The 18,528-nt window shown below is 42.2% G+C and overlaps 2 protein-coding genes across 17 annotated transcripts in view; one reads left to right on the top strand and one right to left on the bottom strand.

Moving 5' to 3' along the window:
- The window catches only part of BCLAF1 (BCL2 associated transcription factor 1), a 30,470-nt gene extending 29,366 nt beyond the window's left edge, over positions 1-1,104 (bottom strand). For 5 of the 13 annotated variants that reach the window (XR_014167259.1, XR_014167260.1, XM_081907077.1 and 2 more), the window contains exon 1: positions 961-1,098. The gene's annotated coding sequence lies outside the window, so the exon portion shown is untranslated. Of the gene's footprint in view, positions 1-506; positions 649-960 lie in introns of those variants that run through there. The other 8 variants (XR_014167255.1, XR_014167256.1, XR_014167257.1 and 5 more) reach the window with 5 other exon arrangements.
- LOC309367636 (uncharacterized protein) lies at positions 145-18,327 on the top strand. Of its 4 annotated transcripts, none has more exons than XM_081907160.1 (15): positions 145-365; positions 4,539-4,680; positions 5,526-5,648; positions 6,131-6,250; positions 6,628-6,747; positions 7,400-7,522; positions 7,802-7,884; positions 8,858-8,983; positions 9,952-9,997; positions 11,243-11,376; positions 12,868-12,996; positions 14,197-14,314; positions 15,019-15,153; positions 16,230-16,355; positions 17,209-18,327. In XM_081907160.1, the coding sequence occupies exons 1-15, from the start codon at positions 279-281 to the stop codon at positions 17,328-17,330; spliced, it is 1,734 nt and encodes a 577-aa protein (XP_081763286.1). In that variant the 5' UTR covers positions 145-278; the 3' UTR covers positions 17,331-18,327. The 4 variants fall into 4 exon arrangements, with proteins under 4 accessions (XP_081763286.1, XP_081763289.1, XP_081763288.1 ...); XM_081907163.1 differs by lacking the exon at positions 145-365 and adding an exon at positions 1,144-1,229; XM_081907162.1 differs by lacking the exon at positions 145-365 and adding an exon at positions 1,173-1,390.
- The last annotated feature ends 201 nt before the right edge of the window (positions 18,328-18,528 follow it).

The raw sequence follows: 18,528 nt of genomic DNA, 5'->3' as shown, positions 1-18,528 counted from the left end.
TTAAGGATACACCCCCTTTCTTCAAGATAAGGCCTCCCTGGAAACACTCTTGAGCATCACTTGGAAGCAAGTTTAATCGTGCGGACTTGCCCAGAGTCCTGCACTGTGTGAAGAAGGCACGGTCCACTGATTACTCTGCACACCTTTTCGCCTTTCTCAACAAAAGGTCTGGCGGTCAACTAGGAGCCGCAGCCAGTTACGAGCAGCTGTCTGGCAGGGCACGTGCATGCCGACATGCGTGTTCGAGGCATCCATTTAGGGCCCTCGGTGCGGCTAGTATGCCGGGAGGCTGCCAAGGACTCTCCTTCCCCCTAGCTACACCTCGCCGCCCTTCAACTGACTGGCCGGGGTGGCGAAAGATGGAGGCAAGTTAAAACGTTATCAGGCGCCGCTCGTCGCGCGGAAAAGACTCAACAGAAAGCGACGCCCCCCCCCACCCCGCCTGCTCTCGAGGGGCGAGGCGGGCCGCTCTTTGGCCCCGCCCAGCCGGCCTCGTTCCGGCCTACCTGTTTCCTCCCCCCGCCCCATGGGGGAAAGAGGCGGGAGGGAACGGGGAGAGATGACGGGCCCTGGTCCAAACAAGGGAGGCTGCGCGCAGTGTGTGTGTGAGGGAGATGGGAGCCGCCTCTAGTCCCCCTCCCCCTCCGTTCCTCCCGCCCTTGTGAGGCAGACCAAGCCCCTCCCCCGCCTTCAGTTAGAAAAAGGGAGGGGGTTGCGAAGGGAAGAACTCGAGGGATTTTTTCAAAAAATAACGGCGTCTGGAAGCGGGGGGGGGGGGGGAGAGCTGCCGAGCGCGCTAACGAGGCTTCTCGCGCCGGAGCTCCAAAAGCTGGCGGGGGGGGGGGGCGTTTGGAGGGAGCGGCACCCATGGCGTCCGAGGAAGAACCCGAGCAGGCAGAAGACCTCTCTGGCTCCAGCCCTCCTCGGGCCGTTCGAAGTCCTGCGTTGGCTATGGCTCACCCTTCTCTGAGCGACAGCTCCGTTCGGCTCTCTACCGCTCGGCGGCCATTTCCAGTCACGGCGAAGGAAAAGAAATGGGGGGCGGCGGGGGAGAGAGACAGAGAGGAAGGAAGAACCATAGAGAGAGAAAACCACTTTCTGCGACGTTAGAATAGCACGATGGCATCACTTCCGCTCGGAGAAAGGGCGGAGAGGAAATATGACCTCTTTACCTTGGCGTCCCCGGCTACCCGTATGAAAGATGGCGGTTAAGAAGCGGCCGAGGCGGCGTGAGTGACGCTAGCTGCCCTGGCAGGAAGTCTTCGGCGTCACGTGATCTTTCCTTGCGTTGGAAGGACGCAGGGAGAGGGAAAAGCCTATGCTGCCGAGGCGCATGCGCCTGTCGCGTTTTTTTTTCCTTGTTAGTTATCGTCTGCGCAACAAATCACGAGTAAAAAATAGGGTTGATTGCTCGAGTCTTCAGAGTTTTGCTATAGCTGCGGGATTACGCCATAGTTTTGGGAAAAACATAAGGGCAGATAATTTCGGGTTCTCATTATGTTGCTCATTTAGGAAAATGTCCGTGCATAGGGTTAGCAGGGAAATTGTGTAACTGCCTTAAAACCAGCCATTGAGCTGCGTTCCTTGGTCCAAATCCAGGATACTGTACAGCATCCTACTTCGCACTTCTCTTTTTAGCTTATTGTGCCCTTTCTTGGGAAAAGTATAGAACGGCGTTTTTCAGTCTTTTGAGTCCGTTGCTGCAAAAAGAATGAATAGTTCTGTGGCATCTTAAAACAAATTCATGCCACAATTAATTTGTTACCCTGTAAGGTGCCAACCTAGCAGTTTGAAAGCACGTCAAAGTGCAAGTAGATAAATAGGTGCCGCTCTGGTGGGAAGGTAAACAGTGTTTCCGTGTGCTGCTCTGGTTCGCCAGAAGCGGCTTAGTCATGCTGGCCACATGACCCGGAAGCTGTACACAGGCTCCCTCAGCCAATAAAGCGAGATGAGCGCCACAACCCCAGAGTCATCCACGACTGGACCTAATGGTCAGGGGTCCCTTTACCTTTAAGGTGCCACAAGACTCTTCTTATTGTTTTAGAACAGCGTTGTAGCATCACAACATCCATTTAATGTAGGTTGGACTGAGAGACAGCAACTTGTTCCTTGCCATCCAGTGAGCTTCTGTACCTTTGGGGCTAACACTGAGCACATTTCCCAGGCATCATCAGTTCCATCCCCATCAATCCCAACCATCATTACTTAGCATTTCGATTTCATAGAACCCATGTTTTAAAACTGGCTAACTGACCCTATCCATTTTCACATGGAGTGTCCTGGGGAAATGATCCACTGTTATTAAAACCTAGACTTGTCCATCCATCAAAATGAAAGATGCTCCCAACCTCTCAATTCCTTCCCCACTCAAGGTTATGGTGTTTGCCTAGCTGGCATGGTTTTGCCATATATGAGCACTTAAGTCCACAAAGTGACTTGGGACTTTAGAGTATCCCTGTTTCAACATGAGACACCTTATTAACAGCACAATCTGACCTGGGCACGTACAAACTGTCCAAATCCCTCATTTGACATTGTCATTTGGGCTTCACAGAGAGCCAAAGCACACCTCTTGTAAATACCTTATAAGCAACAATTTACGAAAGAAATTAAGCAGCTTCTGTCATCTATCGCTTGTACATTGTGGGTCTTTACAAAATTGAATAGGTAGGGAAAGAAGCCATATTGTATACTTTGTGACTCTAAGGACAGAACATATCAATAGGTGGCACTCTTCACTCATGGTGCTATCGTTATATATCACTTAGTAATAGTATAAGTATAAGCAATTTAGGTATAATGCAGTATAGTATAGTATAGTATAGTATAGTATAGTATAGTATAGTATAGTATAGTATGTGTTTTTTCTGGGGGGACGCAGGGCTCCTCTAAACATTTTTTGAACCTTTGTGCTTTTGTCCATTTACTGTATTTATTTTTCCCATTTTGAACTATAAAATGGTGATTTTCTTGAGTCAAAATGATAGTATTCCTAAACATTGTTTTAGAAAAAAGCACTGAGTATAGTATAGTACAGTATAGTATTATTATTATTAATACTAATAGTATAAGTTATAAAACAAATGCATAGAATAAAAATGGAAGTAGAGGCAATATACAGCTGGGAATAGGGATGGGAGACTGACAGCTGGGGCAGGATAGTTAACACTAGGCAGAACCAGGGCTCACAGTGTCCCCACTCTTTGTACTGGTTCCATTCCTGTGATCCAGCAGATTAACAAGCAATAATTAGGTCAAGTTATTCAGGGCACAGCTATACCCGTATGTATACTTAGAAGTACCAGTAAGTCCCACTGTGATCCATTGGACTTACTCCTGAATGTATCAGATGACCATCTTCATTGGCTTATGTTTTGCATGTCAAGGTAGTGCTGACCTTAAAGGAATAAAATAAAGTTGGCTATTCTGCTACCACTGTGTTTTCCAGAAAAGTGCTTCAGATCATACATTTCCAGGGGAGAAATAAGTGAAAGCAAGTAAAATAAAGTAATAAATAGAGGTCCCTGCAGACTGGAGGCGGGCAAATGTTTCCTCCCCTGGTAACTACAAACTGGTCAACTTGATGTAGGTAGTAGGAAAATGATGCTGTGATTACTAAGACCCATTGTTTCCCCATCATCCTGGAAAAAAGTAGCAAGTGTGGTGCTGCAGGGTTTTGCCCCTAGGAGTTGGCTCCTGTGGTGTCCATATAAGCAACTTGGATGAAGGAATTGAGGGGACGCTCATCAAATTTGCAGATGACATCAGAGTGGGAGGGATAGCAAACTAAATATTAATGATTGTGGTTGCATTTGTGCATTCTCCTGCGTTTGCCTACGTGAAGTATTCAAAGCCATTATGGCTGGCCGGCCAACCAGACAGTACTATTGTTTCTGTCTGGTAGAAACTGGAATTTCTTGTTAGTTTATAATTATTTTTTGTCTTTTCTGATTGGCAGCTCAGTTGTAGAGGTGGAGCCCAGCAGGTGTGCTGCCCTCACCCATGATGTCACTCCACAATACGCAAGCATTCTTTTGTTTGTTATCCCAGAGGCTGGTGCTGCTAGTCTTCCAAAACAGTTGACCTTATTCTTGGCATACAAAACATGATTTCTCTGCTAAAGAACAGAGGTGGATTCTGAATGTACTGTTTTTGTTTGACTGCCTAATTTTTCTCCTTCCTAAGATAGAGGAAAGGTGATCACCACCGGCTGCAGCCTAAAGTTTTAAAAGTATTTCTTATGCTTCGCAAGAGAGAACAGCGGTTAGATTTTGCTCAGCCATGCTGCTTGGACACAGAAAGCAGCAGTAGCTTTCCCTCCCAACTTGTCTAGATAATTATTTTTTGAGTTATCTGGATCGCAATCTGCCAGTACAAGGGAACACAGGAGCAACAGCGGCAGTACAAACTCTCAGTCTGCATTTCTGATTTTCTGTTGGATCCGAAAGTTAATCATGGGTCAGCTGTGTACAAAGTGTGTCCAGTTGCTTTGTGACTTGGCTCTCGCAGTAAAAACACTGTCTTCGGGTCTGGTGCAGGATATTCAGGAGTGCTTGGGTCAGATCCATGAGTGCCCCTGTCTGAAACGGAAAAACTTTAAAACAAAGCAGCTATACAAACCTGCCCTTCAGACCCAGGAAGAGGAGATTGCTCAGGAGTTTCTGCAGCACATTGAAAGAGGTGAGAAGTTTCTGTTATGAGGGTGGGGCAGCCAAAGTTGGAGAGATGTTTACTTGAGCTTGGTTGCTTTGTTTAAGATCATGCAGTTCAGTGATCGTATAAAGTGAATGACACAGAGCTGTTTATGCTTCTGCTCTTATAAGCAATGAAGGGAGAATGGGGGAACCAGTATTTCACCAGCACCAAATATTCAGACAAAGCAGTGGATCCCAGTTCCAGGCCAATTGATTAAATTACTCTCATTCAGCATTTGAAATCCCAGTTCTACAAAAGGCATCATAGCAAGGGGTAGACCTGTTAGCCTCTTGCATAAAAGCAACAAGAAATATTGTGGCATCTTAAAAGACTAACAAACACATACCGTACTTTTGCTACAAGCACGAGCACTTTCCTAAGCCAACATTGAAATACTCTCTGTAAAAACCTATTAGGTATTAGAGGATTGGAGTTGAATTTATTATTTGAAAACAGAAAGACATCAAATGGAATGCTGTCCACTTCTTCCAACTCTTAAGTACTCCCATCTTTTGTTTTCATCCTTGATAATCAAGGAAATAGCATGGCTAAGCTGGTTTGCTAAATACAGTAACAGAAATCCAAGTTTGGAATGTCCCAACTACTCTCACAAACTGGCATATATAACAACTTTTTTCTCACATGAGGTTTGGACTGCAAAAATCCAGCTCTATCTAGTATGCTAATTTTAAAGGAGAGAATATTTCTACATGGAAGTTTGTCTCTGTCGTGTTTTATCTGTTGCTTTAAATTCTGTGCATTTGGACTCTTCAGGTATTTAACTTCTTCTGACACAATTCAGACTCTGTTATTATCACATCTTTCTTAAGGTTTTGAAATGTCACCACTTGGCAAGGTCTCCCTAGAGGCTCTGAGGACCTTGGCATTTTCAGAGAACCCCGGCTTGCAAAAGTCTGCTGCTCTCTATTACTTGAACATAAATCATCAAAACTGTAAGATCCATTCCATACTCTCTTTTTAAAAAAAATTGTAGAAACCTGGAGAAGCAAAACAATTTCTCCCAAACGTAGCTGAGTTGTGCCCAAGGCAGTCTTACTGGTTCCCTAGCATGTGTGAATTGGGTCTAGCCCATTCTAATGCAAGTTCTGTGGAGATTTACTTGGAGCCCAGATAATGTGGCACAACTTTTGCAGTTACTAGTCTCCCATTTTATTATTTTATAGAGGTGGGCGAGTGCTAGCTGGCTTTTTACTCATATGAGAGGTTGGCAGAAGAGGGGCTAGTAAAAATAAGTAATACAGGTTTAGTTTTCACGTGAGTTTGCACAGACAGCTGAAAGGAGGGCTACAAGGTATTTTGAAAGGCAAAGTAGGCCATCTAGGTGTTGCTCCAAAAGCATCAAGTGTTTGAAGATGTAAGGGACAAGTGTTCCAGAAGAGCTTTTTGCAATCAGCATTTCATCTCATTCTTGCAGTGAACATCCAGCTGCCTCGAGAGCATCTGGAAATATACTATGCTTTGTTGAAGTCTAATGACTTGGAGGTTCAGCAGATTTCATCGTCGTCCCTTGTGAATTTCTTACTGGAAGGAAATGGTGAGTAAATGCCCAAGATACCATATCCTGAAGTCTCCATCAGCATCAGCTGTGATCTTAGGAACTACCACTGTCCAGTTGCCCTGGTATTTTATTTGAAGGGCAGGATATAAATTCCTATACTAAAAAGTGATAATCAGTAGGATGGATGTTTGCCCTGATAAAATGTGGGGGTTTTTGGGGGGAGGGAGCATTCATTCATTCAGAGGATGGGTTTTGCTTACTTCTCGTACCAAAGGGGTGAGAAATCATTTATTCCGGTGTAAGATGCACTAGTGATATTGTGCGCTGATGGCAATCCTTTTCTCTCTCCAGTATATAGCTGAATTAAAGGCACTGTAAACATAACATTTACTCCTGCTTTTACTGACAAACAGTAACCAAGGATCGTGTCGTCCAAATGGATCTAATTGAGCCAATTCTGGAACTGCTTGAGTCTGAAGATGCCACAGTCCAGTGTAATTCCTGTGCATGCATAATGACACTAGCTGTCACAGGTGAGGAGCGTGTCCAATGCATAGCGCAATAATCAGGTCCAGGGACAATGTCACATCCACACCTTGTGATTGAGAGGTAATGATGTGCCTTATCGTTATAGAAATTCTGAATCAAGAAGAGCTGAATTCTGCGAGCAGAGTGGATTATTCACATTGGTATGCTATAACTAGTCATGGTCAGTGTAGTGGGGCAGAGCTTGTGGAGGCACACTTCTGACACCAGTTTGACTGCAGCTTACCTGGATGGCTCTGGGTGGTGACACGCTTGGTGCTTCACAGACACACAAGTGGAGCCAATGCAGTCCTCCAGGATTGCCTAAGAACTGCCTAGTCACTGGTCCCATACTGTGCAATAAATATAAAGTTGGCCTTGGAGTCCTGGGTTCAGATATTAATAAATGATGAAGTATACTTTCTAAAGTCAGGTTTTGCTTCAAAGTGACCCACAGCAATAAGCTTCTTCACAAAAACCTGATGGTAAACTCTTAACATTATTCATTCTGCCACTAGGCACCCAGGACCCCCAACTCATATGCTGCAACTGTTTTGTGCTGTCCACTCTCTGTTCTTTAAAGTGTGCCTGGAGGAACATGGATACTTCTTCCTCCAAAGAAACCTCATTGATTTCTATTTTGCCCTGTTCTTTTGCCAGATGTCAGCCATGAAGCCATCGCAGCAGCAGGAGGAGTGGTACCCTTACTGGCCCTTTCTAAATCCCATGATCCAAGAGTCCAACAAAATGCAGTTGGAGCAATTTTTAACCTCACACAATCAGGTATTAGGCTGCAGGGGATTTATTTCAATGGGCCAAGTGCATTGACACAGAAATTTGTGGCAAGGGAAACTTATCGTCAAAACTATTGTTTTCTTTAAAATGAAATGTTTTACTTCAAGTACAATGCTAAATCATGTCTACTCAGCGGGAAAGCCAATTGATTCCAATTGGGCTTATTCCCAGAAAATGCTGTTTTTAGCTCTTATCTATGCAGTGATGATAAGGAGAATGTTCATTTGGTCAAAATAGCTCATTAGCAATACCACTCTTTCCTTGCAGAATGGATTCAGCAAATTTTGTTTCGACAAGGTGCTCTTCCAGTCCTCACCCTTTTGTTACAGTCTCCTGATTCGGAAGTACAGGTAAACTTGACATTAAAGCAGAATTTTTTGAGCATTCAAAGCTGTGGAAATAGTCAGCTGCTCAGCTGAACCTACAGATGCAGGAAAAGATAGACGAGACAGTAGTCTTTTAACATTTTAACTTCCAGAAATTAGTAATTCAATGGTGTTGCACATACTTTTGCTTGGAGGGGGGTACTACATATGTTTGTGCACCTTGGAAATGAACTGCTAAGCTTTTTAGTGAAATGAAAAAACAGGTCATTGCAGCTTGAAGAAAGGTGCTCGTTTCATAATTCAGATTTGTTGTAGCGTTAAAGAAAATAGCCAGGGGGTATTCCAGTTCCTCAGTTATGTTCTCAACTTTTGTTTGGAAATAGCTATTAATAGGCACTAACCTGTTTGAGATTCAAGAACTGAACAAATACTTCTTTCTCATCTTCAAATAGGCTAGTGCAAGAGAAATGCAAACATGTAAAATACATGACTGGAGTGTAGATTTTTATTCTGTTCTTACTATGACTCCTGAGAATTGTAAACAGCCTCACGATGAGTATTTTATGAATGCAAGGAATGCCATTTGCCTAGCAGAATCTATGCAGTATGCCTAGCAGAAGGGGACAAAATAGTGTGTGAGTGATTTGTTAAGAAAAGGGATCTGGTCATCTCGCCGATGCAGTATTGTCCCCCTTTTTTGACTCTTAGACATCCAGACTCTCTACACATTGTGGACTGTAGCGATCACAGTTGTGTCTCATTGGACAAAGATTCTTTTTTCCTGGGACATTCCCAGAACTCCTGGAGGTGTACTACAGTGCCAATCCAGAAAATGCAGGGAGATGCTGTATGCAAATACTCTCTCAATTTTATCACCCTAGTAACGCCATCATCAGTCATGGTCCCTTTCATTTGCTGTGAGGTCTTGGCCACAGTTTAAGAACCCTTGGCCACAAGCTTTCCTTTCTCAAAATCACAACACTTCTCTTTCTTACAGTATTATAGCTGTGCAGCTCTGAGCAACATGGCCACAAACTCGCAGCACCATAAAGCCATGCTCCAAACCGGTGATAGGTTTCTTCTGCGGATGCTCCTTTTCCTTCTGTCTTCATCTGTGGACAAGGTAAAGCTGTGGATTATGCAGGTTTGTTTTACTAACAGCCCCCCTGGTTTATTCAGAAATATTATTTTGATACCAGTGGGGTGTATTTCCAAGTAAGGTATGCTTAGGACTGCAGGCTAAATATCTTGTGTATAGGGAAATGACTGAAAAGATGCTTTCTTCAGCATGGGGGCGCAAGAATACACAAAGGCTGGAGTTAGCTAGATGTGGCATCTTCCATGAATTTCTAAGAGATCAAACTCAGAATCTCCTACAGTCAGAGGGGATTCCATGTTTAAATAATGGTGAGATCTCTTGGTTCAATATTTTCATTCTCACAGTGATGGCCTGGGAATATAGGGATGGGCTTTTTCCTAATCTCTGCCTGGAGAAGATTGTGAGGTAGTGTGGAGAGTAAAATTTCACAATTACAGATCTTCCCAAACAAATGCAAAATTAACTGGATTGTTCACTAAGGCTGCATACACACCATGCATTTAAAGCACGTGACTTCCCTCAGAGTATTCTGAGCACTGTAGTTTACCCCTCACAGAGCTTCCATTTGTAGCACTGTTAAACTACAGCTCCATTATTCTTTTCTTTTGGGGGGGGGGGATTGTCATGTGTTTTAAATATGTTTTAAATATATGGTGTGTATGCACCTTAAATCAAGAGCAGTTTGTTCTTCTGAAAGGCTACACATCCTTGTACTTTTAGGCACCTATAAGTGGCGCTTTTTTGAGTATCTCTCAGATATCTATGGGGCACTCTCACAGTTGGCTTTAAAGGCTTAGTTTTGCCTCATGTTGCCACAGAGGACATGCTTACATTTTAACTTTACCCATCATTGACACATAATCCTGTCAGAACATTTGGGAGGTTTAGCAAGTATTGCACGAAGCTATTGTGGACCAGTCAGCTTTGCAGCCTTTTCACAGCCAAAAGTTCTTTCTCTGTTGGGTTCTGATTTCTTTGTTTTCTGCAACTAGGTTTCCAACCAGGCTTGTGTCTGTCTCAGGAATTTAGCCGCGAGTGGTAAGTACTACAGTCCTAGCATGCTAATAAACGAAAAATTGCAGTCACTTAAAACTTACAAAAATAGAACCTCCTCCTTCCTGTGTTTTGTACAGTCTAGCCTCTGGAAGGAATGTCCTCAAGTCACTCTTTGTTCTTTTAAGTAAGATGAATACCATCTTTTGGTTTCAGGCACGTGGATGGTGTGACTTTTTTTTTTTTTTTTGAAAGTTAATGAACCCTTCAGTTACCAGAGGCTGTGAGAGTGACAGTACTGTTGTTCTAAAGTATACCAACAAACATGGATTCAGTTTTTTAGAGAAGGTGACTGCAAACCAATCCAGCATTCAGACTGATGTAAAGATTAGTAAAACTTGATTGACCAATACCTTACAATGCTCAAGGCACATTTCTGTCACAGATGTTTGGGGTGGGAGAAAGATCATGTGGAAGTTTTACACCATCTAGAAAAGGAGAAAAGAGACTGAAGAAGGAGTTGGTGAAAAATATCCCTGGCCACTGACTTTTTGCTCATGTGCTTGTAATGAAAGATGTCTCTCTGTGTTTTAAATCGAAAAGCAAGATCATTAATATGGATTATAACTACAAATCCATACACTTCCTTTTACCATTCTTAAACTGTCAATTCTGTGAGGATAAAGTAGACAAGAATAAGGATACACACACACACACACACACACACACCTTTTTCTGGGGGGCCGCAGGGGTATGCATACCCCTAAACACTTTGTGAATCTAAGTTTGGCCTCATTGAGGGGCAGTATTTCAATAGTATTCCTATGAATAGGAAAATGAGAGTACCCCTATACATTCTCCCCCGAAAAAAGCACTGTTGTGTGTGTGTGTGTGTGTGTGTGTGTGTGTCAATCACTTGCGCCTAGCAGCTGATTTTGCACAACCACAATCCCAACCAAATTTACAGAAACACAACTCTTTGTGCCCTTTCTATCAATTTCAGTCCCCTGATTCTGAAGAGAATTCTTTCCAGCAGTGCCTTTCTACAAACACCAGTCCAACCCTCTTGTGCAGTTTGGTCTTCATCTTCTTTTGACTTTTCATTAAAATCAGAACCTAAAGTTTAACTTCTATACTGTCATAACATAACATTGCCTGATCTGTGAAGTCCAGCTGACTTGATTGAGTCAGTCTAGAGGAGGCCCCTTTCTCTCACAAATCCTTTTCTCCAAAGCAGCTTCTATTGATCTGCACACACGACCTTGAGCAACCTTCTCATTTTCCAAACAGAGAGTGGTCAGACCAGCATCGTTGCTTTGGAGATCCCGTCCCACCTGCTCCCTCTCCTGGCATCTAACAGGAAAGACACTCAGCACAATTCCATCATTCTTCTCCGGATTTTATCCCAGCACCCAGACAACCAGGTACACATTTCTGTTTTATATTACCCTTTGCCTTGTAAGCTTTAGTCAAATGTGCATGGCCGTAATGCTCTGAGGCAGCTCAACCTTGAAAGATGACAGTGGACGAAAGTTTCATCAAAGGTAACACATTTAAAATGACAGTTTGACATGGCCAGGTGATCAGTAGACAATAATTCAAAATTCATTCTGAAAAGGCTTCAGCATGCATTTGAAAGTGTGGGATGATGTGCATATCCAGAAATAAGGTTGGAAGGGAGCGCTGGGAACAAATTCTGATTATAATCATATTGGGTTCTCATTTTTCTTCTTGAGATTCACATTCTGTAGCAAATATCCATTTGTGGTTGTGATGGATGGTATAGCTGCTTTGGCATTGGAGAAAATGTTCTGTGACAGAGGAAACCTGAACAATTAATCCTCAGTAGAGATGTTTATATTGTCTTCTGTTGGGCCAGCTTTTCATCTTGGTTTGCCCAGACTACTGGTTTCAATGCCCTCCAGCCTGGGGTTGTTTTTTTAAAGACCTTTTCAAGGATTCCCATTCTGCTCTGACCTGAATTCCAAGTGAGGTAGAAAAGGAGCTCTCCATGGGAACCCCAGCAGGAAAACAAACTGTGGGACAAAGCTAACATTTCCAAACAAGATGAACTAATGTTTCAGTGGTTACCAACACTACACTGTGTTCCTAGGGAAGAAGAAATCATTTGTTCTTTGGCGACTTTGGGTTTGGTTGACTTCATAGCACCTTCATTCCTTAACAAACAGAAAAGCCCCACATCTTCGTAATACAAACTTGCCATCTGCATTCGGATGTTGGAGCGATATATGAGTCTCTGTATGGTGGGACACTGGCATCAATAAAATGGATGGAGGTTGTAACATGGGAGGCTTGTGGTGGAACAGGAAAGTCAAATCCTGCATGTACCATTGGATGCGCACACACATTTCAAGATCATCTGATGTGGTTTGGAGGTAGTGGAGGCTTGATTTCTCTGCATTGCTGCCGTGAGTTGGGACTGAAACACGAAGAGACAACAATTTGTGGAGCTTTTCATAATTCTCCATCCCAGCTTTGTAGCTCCCAAATTGCCATACACTTGTTCCAGTCCATCCTAAATGTAATGAGTTTTAAAAACTTAAAGCATATCTCTTTGATTCCTTAGTAATTCATTCACTCTACTCTTTTTGGTGCCTGCTTAAACAAGAAAAGCATGTTTGTTTCAAAAGGTTTGTCTGGACATGCAGAATATTGGCATGTGTTTTCTGGTTTTAGTTTATTGCTGATTTTTAATGTTTTAAATTGGGGATGTTTTTTTACTGATAATTTTATTGTTTTTATTCTTTTTTTTTACCTGCTTTGAGGTTTTATTAACAATTAAGTGATATATATATCTATATATCTCAATCACCCATCTCTGGTCTCATTCACAGAACCATGTCTCTTCTGCTGCCTTCATTTCAGCTACTCACTGGCTACTTTTCCCTTTGCAGGATGCACTGATGTGTGATGAAGTGCTGCAGGCAGTAGGGAAGCTGCTGCTCACCTGGAAAATGGACCCAGTGATTGTAGGTCACGCTGCCTGCTTTATTAAAAATCTCAGCCTTTCCAGAAGCATACAGGTGAATGCCAAGTCTCCCTTTCAGGATTACACATTGTTCTGAAGGCTTCACTTCACTAAGTGATATTAAAATAAGGTTACCAGATTTTTTTCAATGAATCTGGGGACACTTTTCAACTTCAATGGATTTTGTATGGGGACTGATTTGTAAATCTGGGCTGTCCCCGGGAAACAGGGACATCTGGTAACCTTATAATTAAAATGAAACATCGTCTTTGTTTCATTCAAGGGAGTAAATGACCACGTGTTTCAAAAAGTACACAAGAAAAATCTTACCAACAAATAAAAAGCAAGTTGTGACTTTTACGCCTTCACTGTAGGCTTTTTGGAAATTTGGCTTTGTTGGTATACATGCTTTTCAAACTAGGTTGTTCCTGTTCCTCCTCCCCCTCCTTCTCCTTCATTAAATTTGTATACTGTTCTCCATTTGAAGACCATAGGGCAGTTCACAACATAAAAATACAAAATGAGAACACAAAATACATAATAAAACAAAAGCAAAAACCAACCAATAACACCCCTTCCCACAAACACATTTAAAAGGCCATAGAATGCTCAACCAACCAAAGACCTGGCTATAGAGAAACATTTTTGCCTGGCACCTAAGGCTATATAATGAAGGCACCAGGAAAGCCTCCCTGGGGAGAGCATTTCACAAACAGGGAGCAACTGCAGAAAAGGCCCATTTTCATGTTGCCATCCTCCAGACCTCTCATGGACGAGGCACACAAAGAAGGGCCTTAGATGATAATTGCTCAAGAAAGTGGAAACCCTCTGTGTATGGATAAATGTTTGCAGGAAATATGCCATATATTCTTGGCTCCTCATGCAATCTCCCCAGATTGCCTTGTTATCACACACTTGGTGGCTTCTTGTGAAATGAAGGCTATTGTAACACATATCATTGCAGACTTACTCTGTATTCATTAATTTCAAGCACATCCGTGTAATTTGAACTCTCCTGGTGGGACAGTCTCAGGGCGTCATGATGCATAACTAGGGCATTTAATAGAACATGCATTTGCATAGATTAAATCCCCACAGATGCCTTTGTTGCACACATTTCTGGGCTTAACAGCTGAATAGGCACAGCCCTGAAGGCCCAAGGTAAACTAAGAGCTTGGCATCTATAATTGCGGCGGGGGGACACCACAATTTTCAGAATGAATGTAACAACATCATCTACTTTTGTTATTTGCAGAGAGTCATAGAAAGCCCATGCATTGAAGGACTTTTTCAAGCTGTCCAGAGTGTAGACTTTCTAGAAGAGGAATCTCTTCACTGTGTGATGTCTTCTCTTGTTGACCTGATGAAACATGGTAAGGGGGCATCCAGAGTGCTGAGTGGATGGGCTGATAGCACACACATTTTGTACTCATTGATTTCCGTTGCTGCTGCCAACTTTACAGCACAGTGTTATGCATGTCTGCTCAGAAGGAAGTGCTGTAGCCTTTACCTACGCAAAAGTCAGTGTGCACAGGGTTGCAGCAGCCTTACAATTTTGGGGCACAGAGGGAACCAAAGAGCAGTCGTAAAAATCAACAGATTTCCACAGTCAGTTCTACGTTTTATCCCACTGGCTGCATAGCTACCAGAGCTGCTAATAGGAGTGAAACACAGCAGACAAGTGATTTTAATCCCAACTCAAAGAGTTGTATCGGTAACATAGTGTTGACATTGCTAGTAATTTCTCTAGTGCTTCTAGACCAGCAGAGGCAAACATGGTACCCTCTAGGTGTTTACTAGCTGAATGTATGGAAAAGGAGGTAGCAGAGCAGCAGGCAGCAGAGCATCACATTTCCCATTGGTGAAACCCTCCCTAAGGAATCTTCCCACTTATATCTGCTTCTGAACATTTTGACACCCCCCTTTCTATGTATGTATTTCAGTCTTCTGAAATCCATTTTACTGGCCTCTGAAGCTCTGCTAGTCTCTTTTCAGCCTTGGCCCTAGGCCTGTTCATTTGTCTCCTTTTATTTCAACTCTGCTGATTTAGTCTTTTACTCTGCTCTTCTACCACCAGAGGGAGCCACAGTGCGCATGCTGGAATTGGTGGATGACTCAGTGGTATGCAGTCTGGCGACACTGGCTGGCCAAGTGGAACAAGCAGAGCTTTCGTTCCACGCTGCCCTTGTGATCAAACACCTCCTACAGCACAGTACGTATCAATGTAAAAGATCTGATGTTTGCATTTCCAGCATGCCTGATATCACTCAAGTGACAACAACAGAAGTCCCATGGGCCCAAACAGGTTGAATAGCAGGGGAGAACACTGTACCAGTCAGCTTTGACAAAACTTTTATTTATTTTCCAATCCTGCTAATTCTAGGATAGTTTTCAGAGAGTTCCCTGGGCTACAATAGGACTCCCTAAGATTTTTTTTTCTTTCTGGACTAAGTGGCAGCTGCATCTATCAGTTGTCCCACACCAGCAGACTCCTTTGGGTGTAAAGAATACATGTTGAGTTCATGGCAGGAGCTTCTGTCTTGCTTGTGTAAATCCTTTTCTCAGTATTACATTTCCCTATTGAAGATAGCAACACTGCACAAAGCCGCTAAAATATTTGTACATCACTGTGCGCCATATGAAGTGATGCTTAATTTGAATAACCAGTGATAACATAAACATAATGTTTCTGTTGAATGCACCATATAACATTTAAAATTAACAGATGTTATAAGTGTTAGATTCAGAATAATCACAGTGAGTGTATATTATTATTATTATTATAGCGGCCAAAATCAGCAAGAAATCTTATTATTCTGAGTTACAAACTTCAACTTTATGAACCAAACCTGAAGTTTAAGGCTCTGTTCTCCATACCATACTGGCATTCATGATTGGTATATATGAATTCTGAATATTATTAATTAGCATTATAAAATCTTTATTTATTAAGGTCTCAAGGCAAATCACATAGTAAACAAATATAAAAAACAATAAAAATGATCGCACTAAACATCTGCCCAAGCATACATTTCCCACCATAAAATTATCATAAGCATTCCCAAACTATGAATACCAATTTATAATTTGTCATTCACCCAACAACTTAGTAACAAGAAAACCAAGTAATGCATCAGCAATGTAAATGGGGTATCAACATTTTACAGTGCATGTTTACTCAGAGGAAATCCCACTTGGTTCAGTGACTTACTCCCAGGTTAAGTGTGTAAAATGTTGCCTCGTGCATTCAGTTTTGTAATTATTCCTGTCTCCTAATTAATTGCACAGAAGAGGTGGTGTCTTTGTTGAAATCTCATATGAGCAAGGTACAGCAATACCTCATCAAGTATCTTATTCATCAAGAGAATCGCTTTCAGCATCTGGGCATATCCACTCTCTGCATATTACAGAAAGGTATGGACTGCTGTATCACTCGCCACATAACATCCCATGGGATTCCTATGCTATGGCATAACAGCTAAGCTCATTAGTACTTACCAGAAGCACCGCAGCTATAATGCGCAGCTGAGTCCTGCCTGTTTCTGGTAATGAAAACCAAAGTCCTCCTTTAAAAAAGGTTTGGTGGAAAGTTAATTGACCTCATTTCACTGAGAATGCAATCAGAACTTTATACAGGCTCATTTGCCGTATTCATTACAAGGCTTCCTACTGTAACTGAATCTGTTCTCATAATCGCATATATGAATCCTGGAAACAGCTATTTACGGTTCTCATAAAAAAGTGGGGAGTAGTCTTTTTGGCATTTTTAAAAAATCACAGTGGAAAAGTAGTTATGCATGCACCTTCCAGCACCAAACAAACCTGACTTACTTTAAAAAAAAATGTATCGGTTAACATGGAATGCAAAATAACTTCCATGCATAAATGTTTGATAAATGGCTTAGATTATCATCACACTCTGTGTCTGAAAGTGGGGAAATACCCCTGCAAAGAAAGCAGGAAGCAAGATTCTCAGGAGACATTGTTGAACAAGTAAACGATCAAAGGATGCATCTAACTTACTCTTGGAAAGTATTAAAACAACAAGGAATATATTAGGTGTGAGTAATAGATAACTCCTGTTCTCAAAGTTGGTCAATTTGGCTTTGATATGAATGTCAGATTTTTGTAGATCCAAGCTGAATGCAAGACAGGAGAACAAAAACTCTCTCCAATGTTTTGTATAGTTGTGGGACCAGGGCAAGATGTACACATATGATGAGTTGTGCAGGTCTAGAAGTTGAGTTGTTGTTTCCCTATTTTTTAGATGCAGAGTTTTCATCAGCATTCAACCAGAGCCAACTGAAGAAGCACCTTGACCAAGTCCGTCAACAAACTGCAGAAACACAGGAGCTTCTCAGTATTGCTGTCAGACATATGGACACCTGAATAATTGTTCCACCCTATGCGTTTTGCTCTAGGTGGTGTCGCTCTGGGTGGCTAGCTTGTTGCCTCTGTATAGGGAGCTGACTCATAATGTGGGTGTCTCAGTTTCACGCTATGGCTGCGGGCAAATCCACAGCAAGCACATGCGCAATAGGACTTTTAACTTCCATATGGGTGGAAATTAGGGACCAGTTTACACAGTAATGTATTACTGCTCCATTATTCAGCGCTTGATGACTCACAGTAGGATGTGTGGGCAGATTCTGCAGATTCTACTAAAAAGCACTGTGCTTGAAGTTTTATAAAAGGTCTGTTAGTGCTATTTGATCCATGATGGCTGATTCATACAATGCATCTCATTATTTGATACATGGATGTGCATGCATGGGCCAGGCCTGAGGATACTTTTCACTATCCTTAGATGTACAGACTGTAGCATTGCATTGTCCTTGTTGAGGCATTCATGAACTGTGAGACCCTATACTGGTAGATTAATCAATCTTGCTCTAGGTTCAACTCTGGCAGCATGCAATCCATTTCACGAGGCAAATATCTTCATGCTGCCTAGGCATTTCTGATGGCCTTCAACTCATCTGCAAGTTGGTGGCAGTCTCCCATTTCAGAATACCTGAACCCTAATTTCACCCCTTCCAGATAACCAGTTGTAAATAATAAAATCTTAGCTTTTCAAGTGAAATTTTATAATCTTTTATTAAAATCTACATTTTGAGAAAGAAATGTGTGTGAAAAGTATGTATCATGCTAGCTGGTACCATTATATAATGCTACCAAGTCAGCCTGTGTTTATACATGAATGACCAATCAGTACTTTCATTGCCTAAGGATATGTTGTGGTGGAACACTTTACAGCTTTTGAGACCACGGTTTTCAGCATGAGGATTTTAGCACATTATCCAAAGCATGAATTTGTTGGCACATTTCAGAAAACTGATTAGCTTTCTCCAGGATTTAATTAAAATAGTATTCCTTCAGCTTAAAACACACACGCACGCACGCACACGCACACACACAAAAAAAACCTAGATGATTTTAACCCAAGAGCAACAAATTCTAGAAAAGCAGTAGATACCCCATGTCATCCAAATTCACTGCATCCATATACACACACACCAAAAATACCTGGCAGGAACCATCTAGACAATCCTGGATCACTAGTTTTTATAACTGCCTCACTAGCAAA

Source organism: Podarcis melisellensis, assembly GCF_964234715.1.
Source record: "Podarcis melisellensis genome assembly, chromosome: 3".
NCBI classification, from domain to species: Eukaryota; Metazoa; Chordata; class Lepidosauria; order Squamata; family Lacertidae; genus Podarcis; species Podarcis melisellensis.
Note: the sequence above shows the minus strand (reverse complement) of the source record. Positions and strands in the feature narration are given on the sequence as shown.

Excerpts from the sequence above, each read along its gene's own strand:
- LOC309367636 (XM_081907160.1), top strand. The coding sequence starts at position 279 with ATGCCGGGAGGCTGCCAAGGACTCTCCTTCCCCCTAGCTACACCTCGC. Across the intron at positions 8,984-9,951 it reads TGTCTTCATCTGTGGACAAG|GTTTCCAACCAGGCTTGTGT; the intron begins GTAAAGCTGTGG and ends TTCTGCAACTAG. Across the intron at positions 9,998-11,242 it reads CAGGAATTTAGCCGCGAGTG|AGAGTGGTCAGACCAGCATC; the intron begins GTAAGTACTACA and ends TTTTCCAAACAG.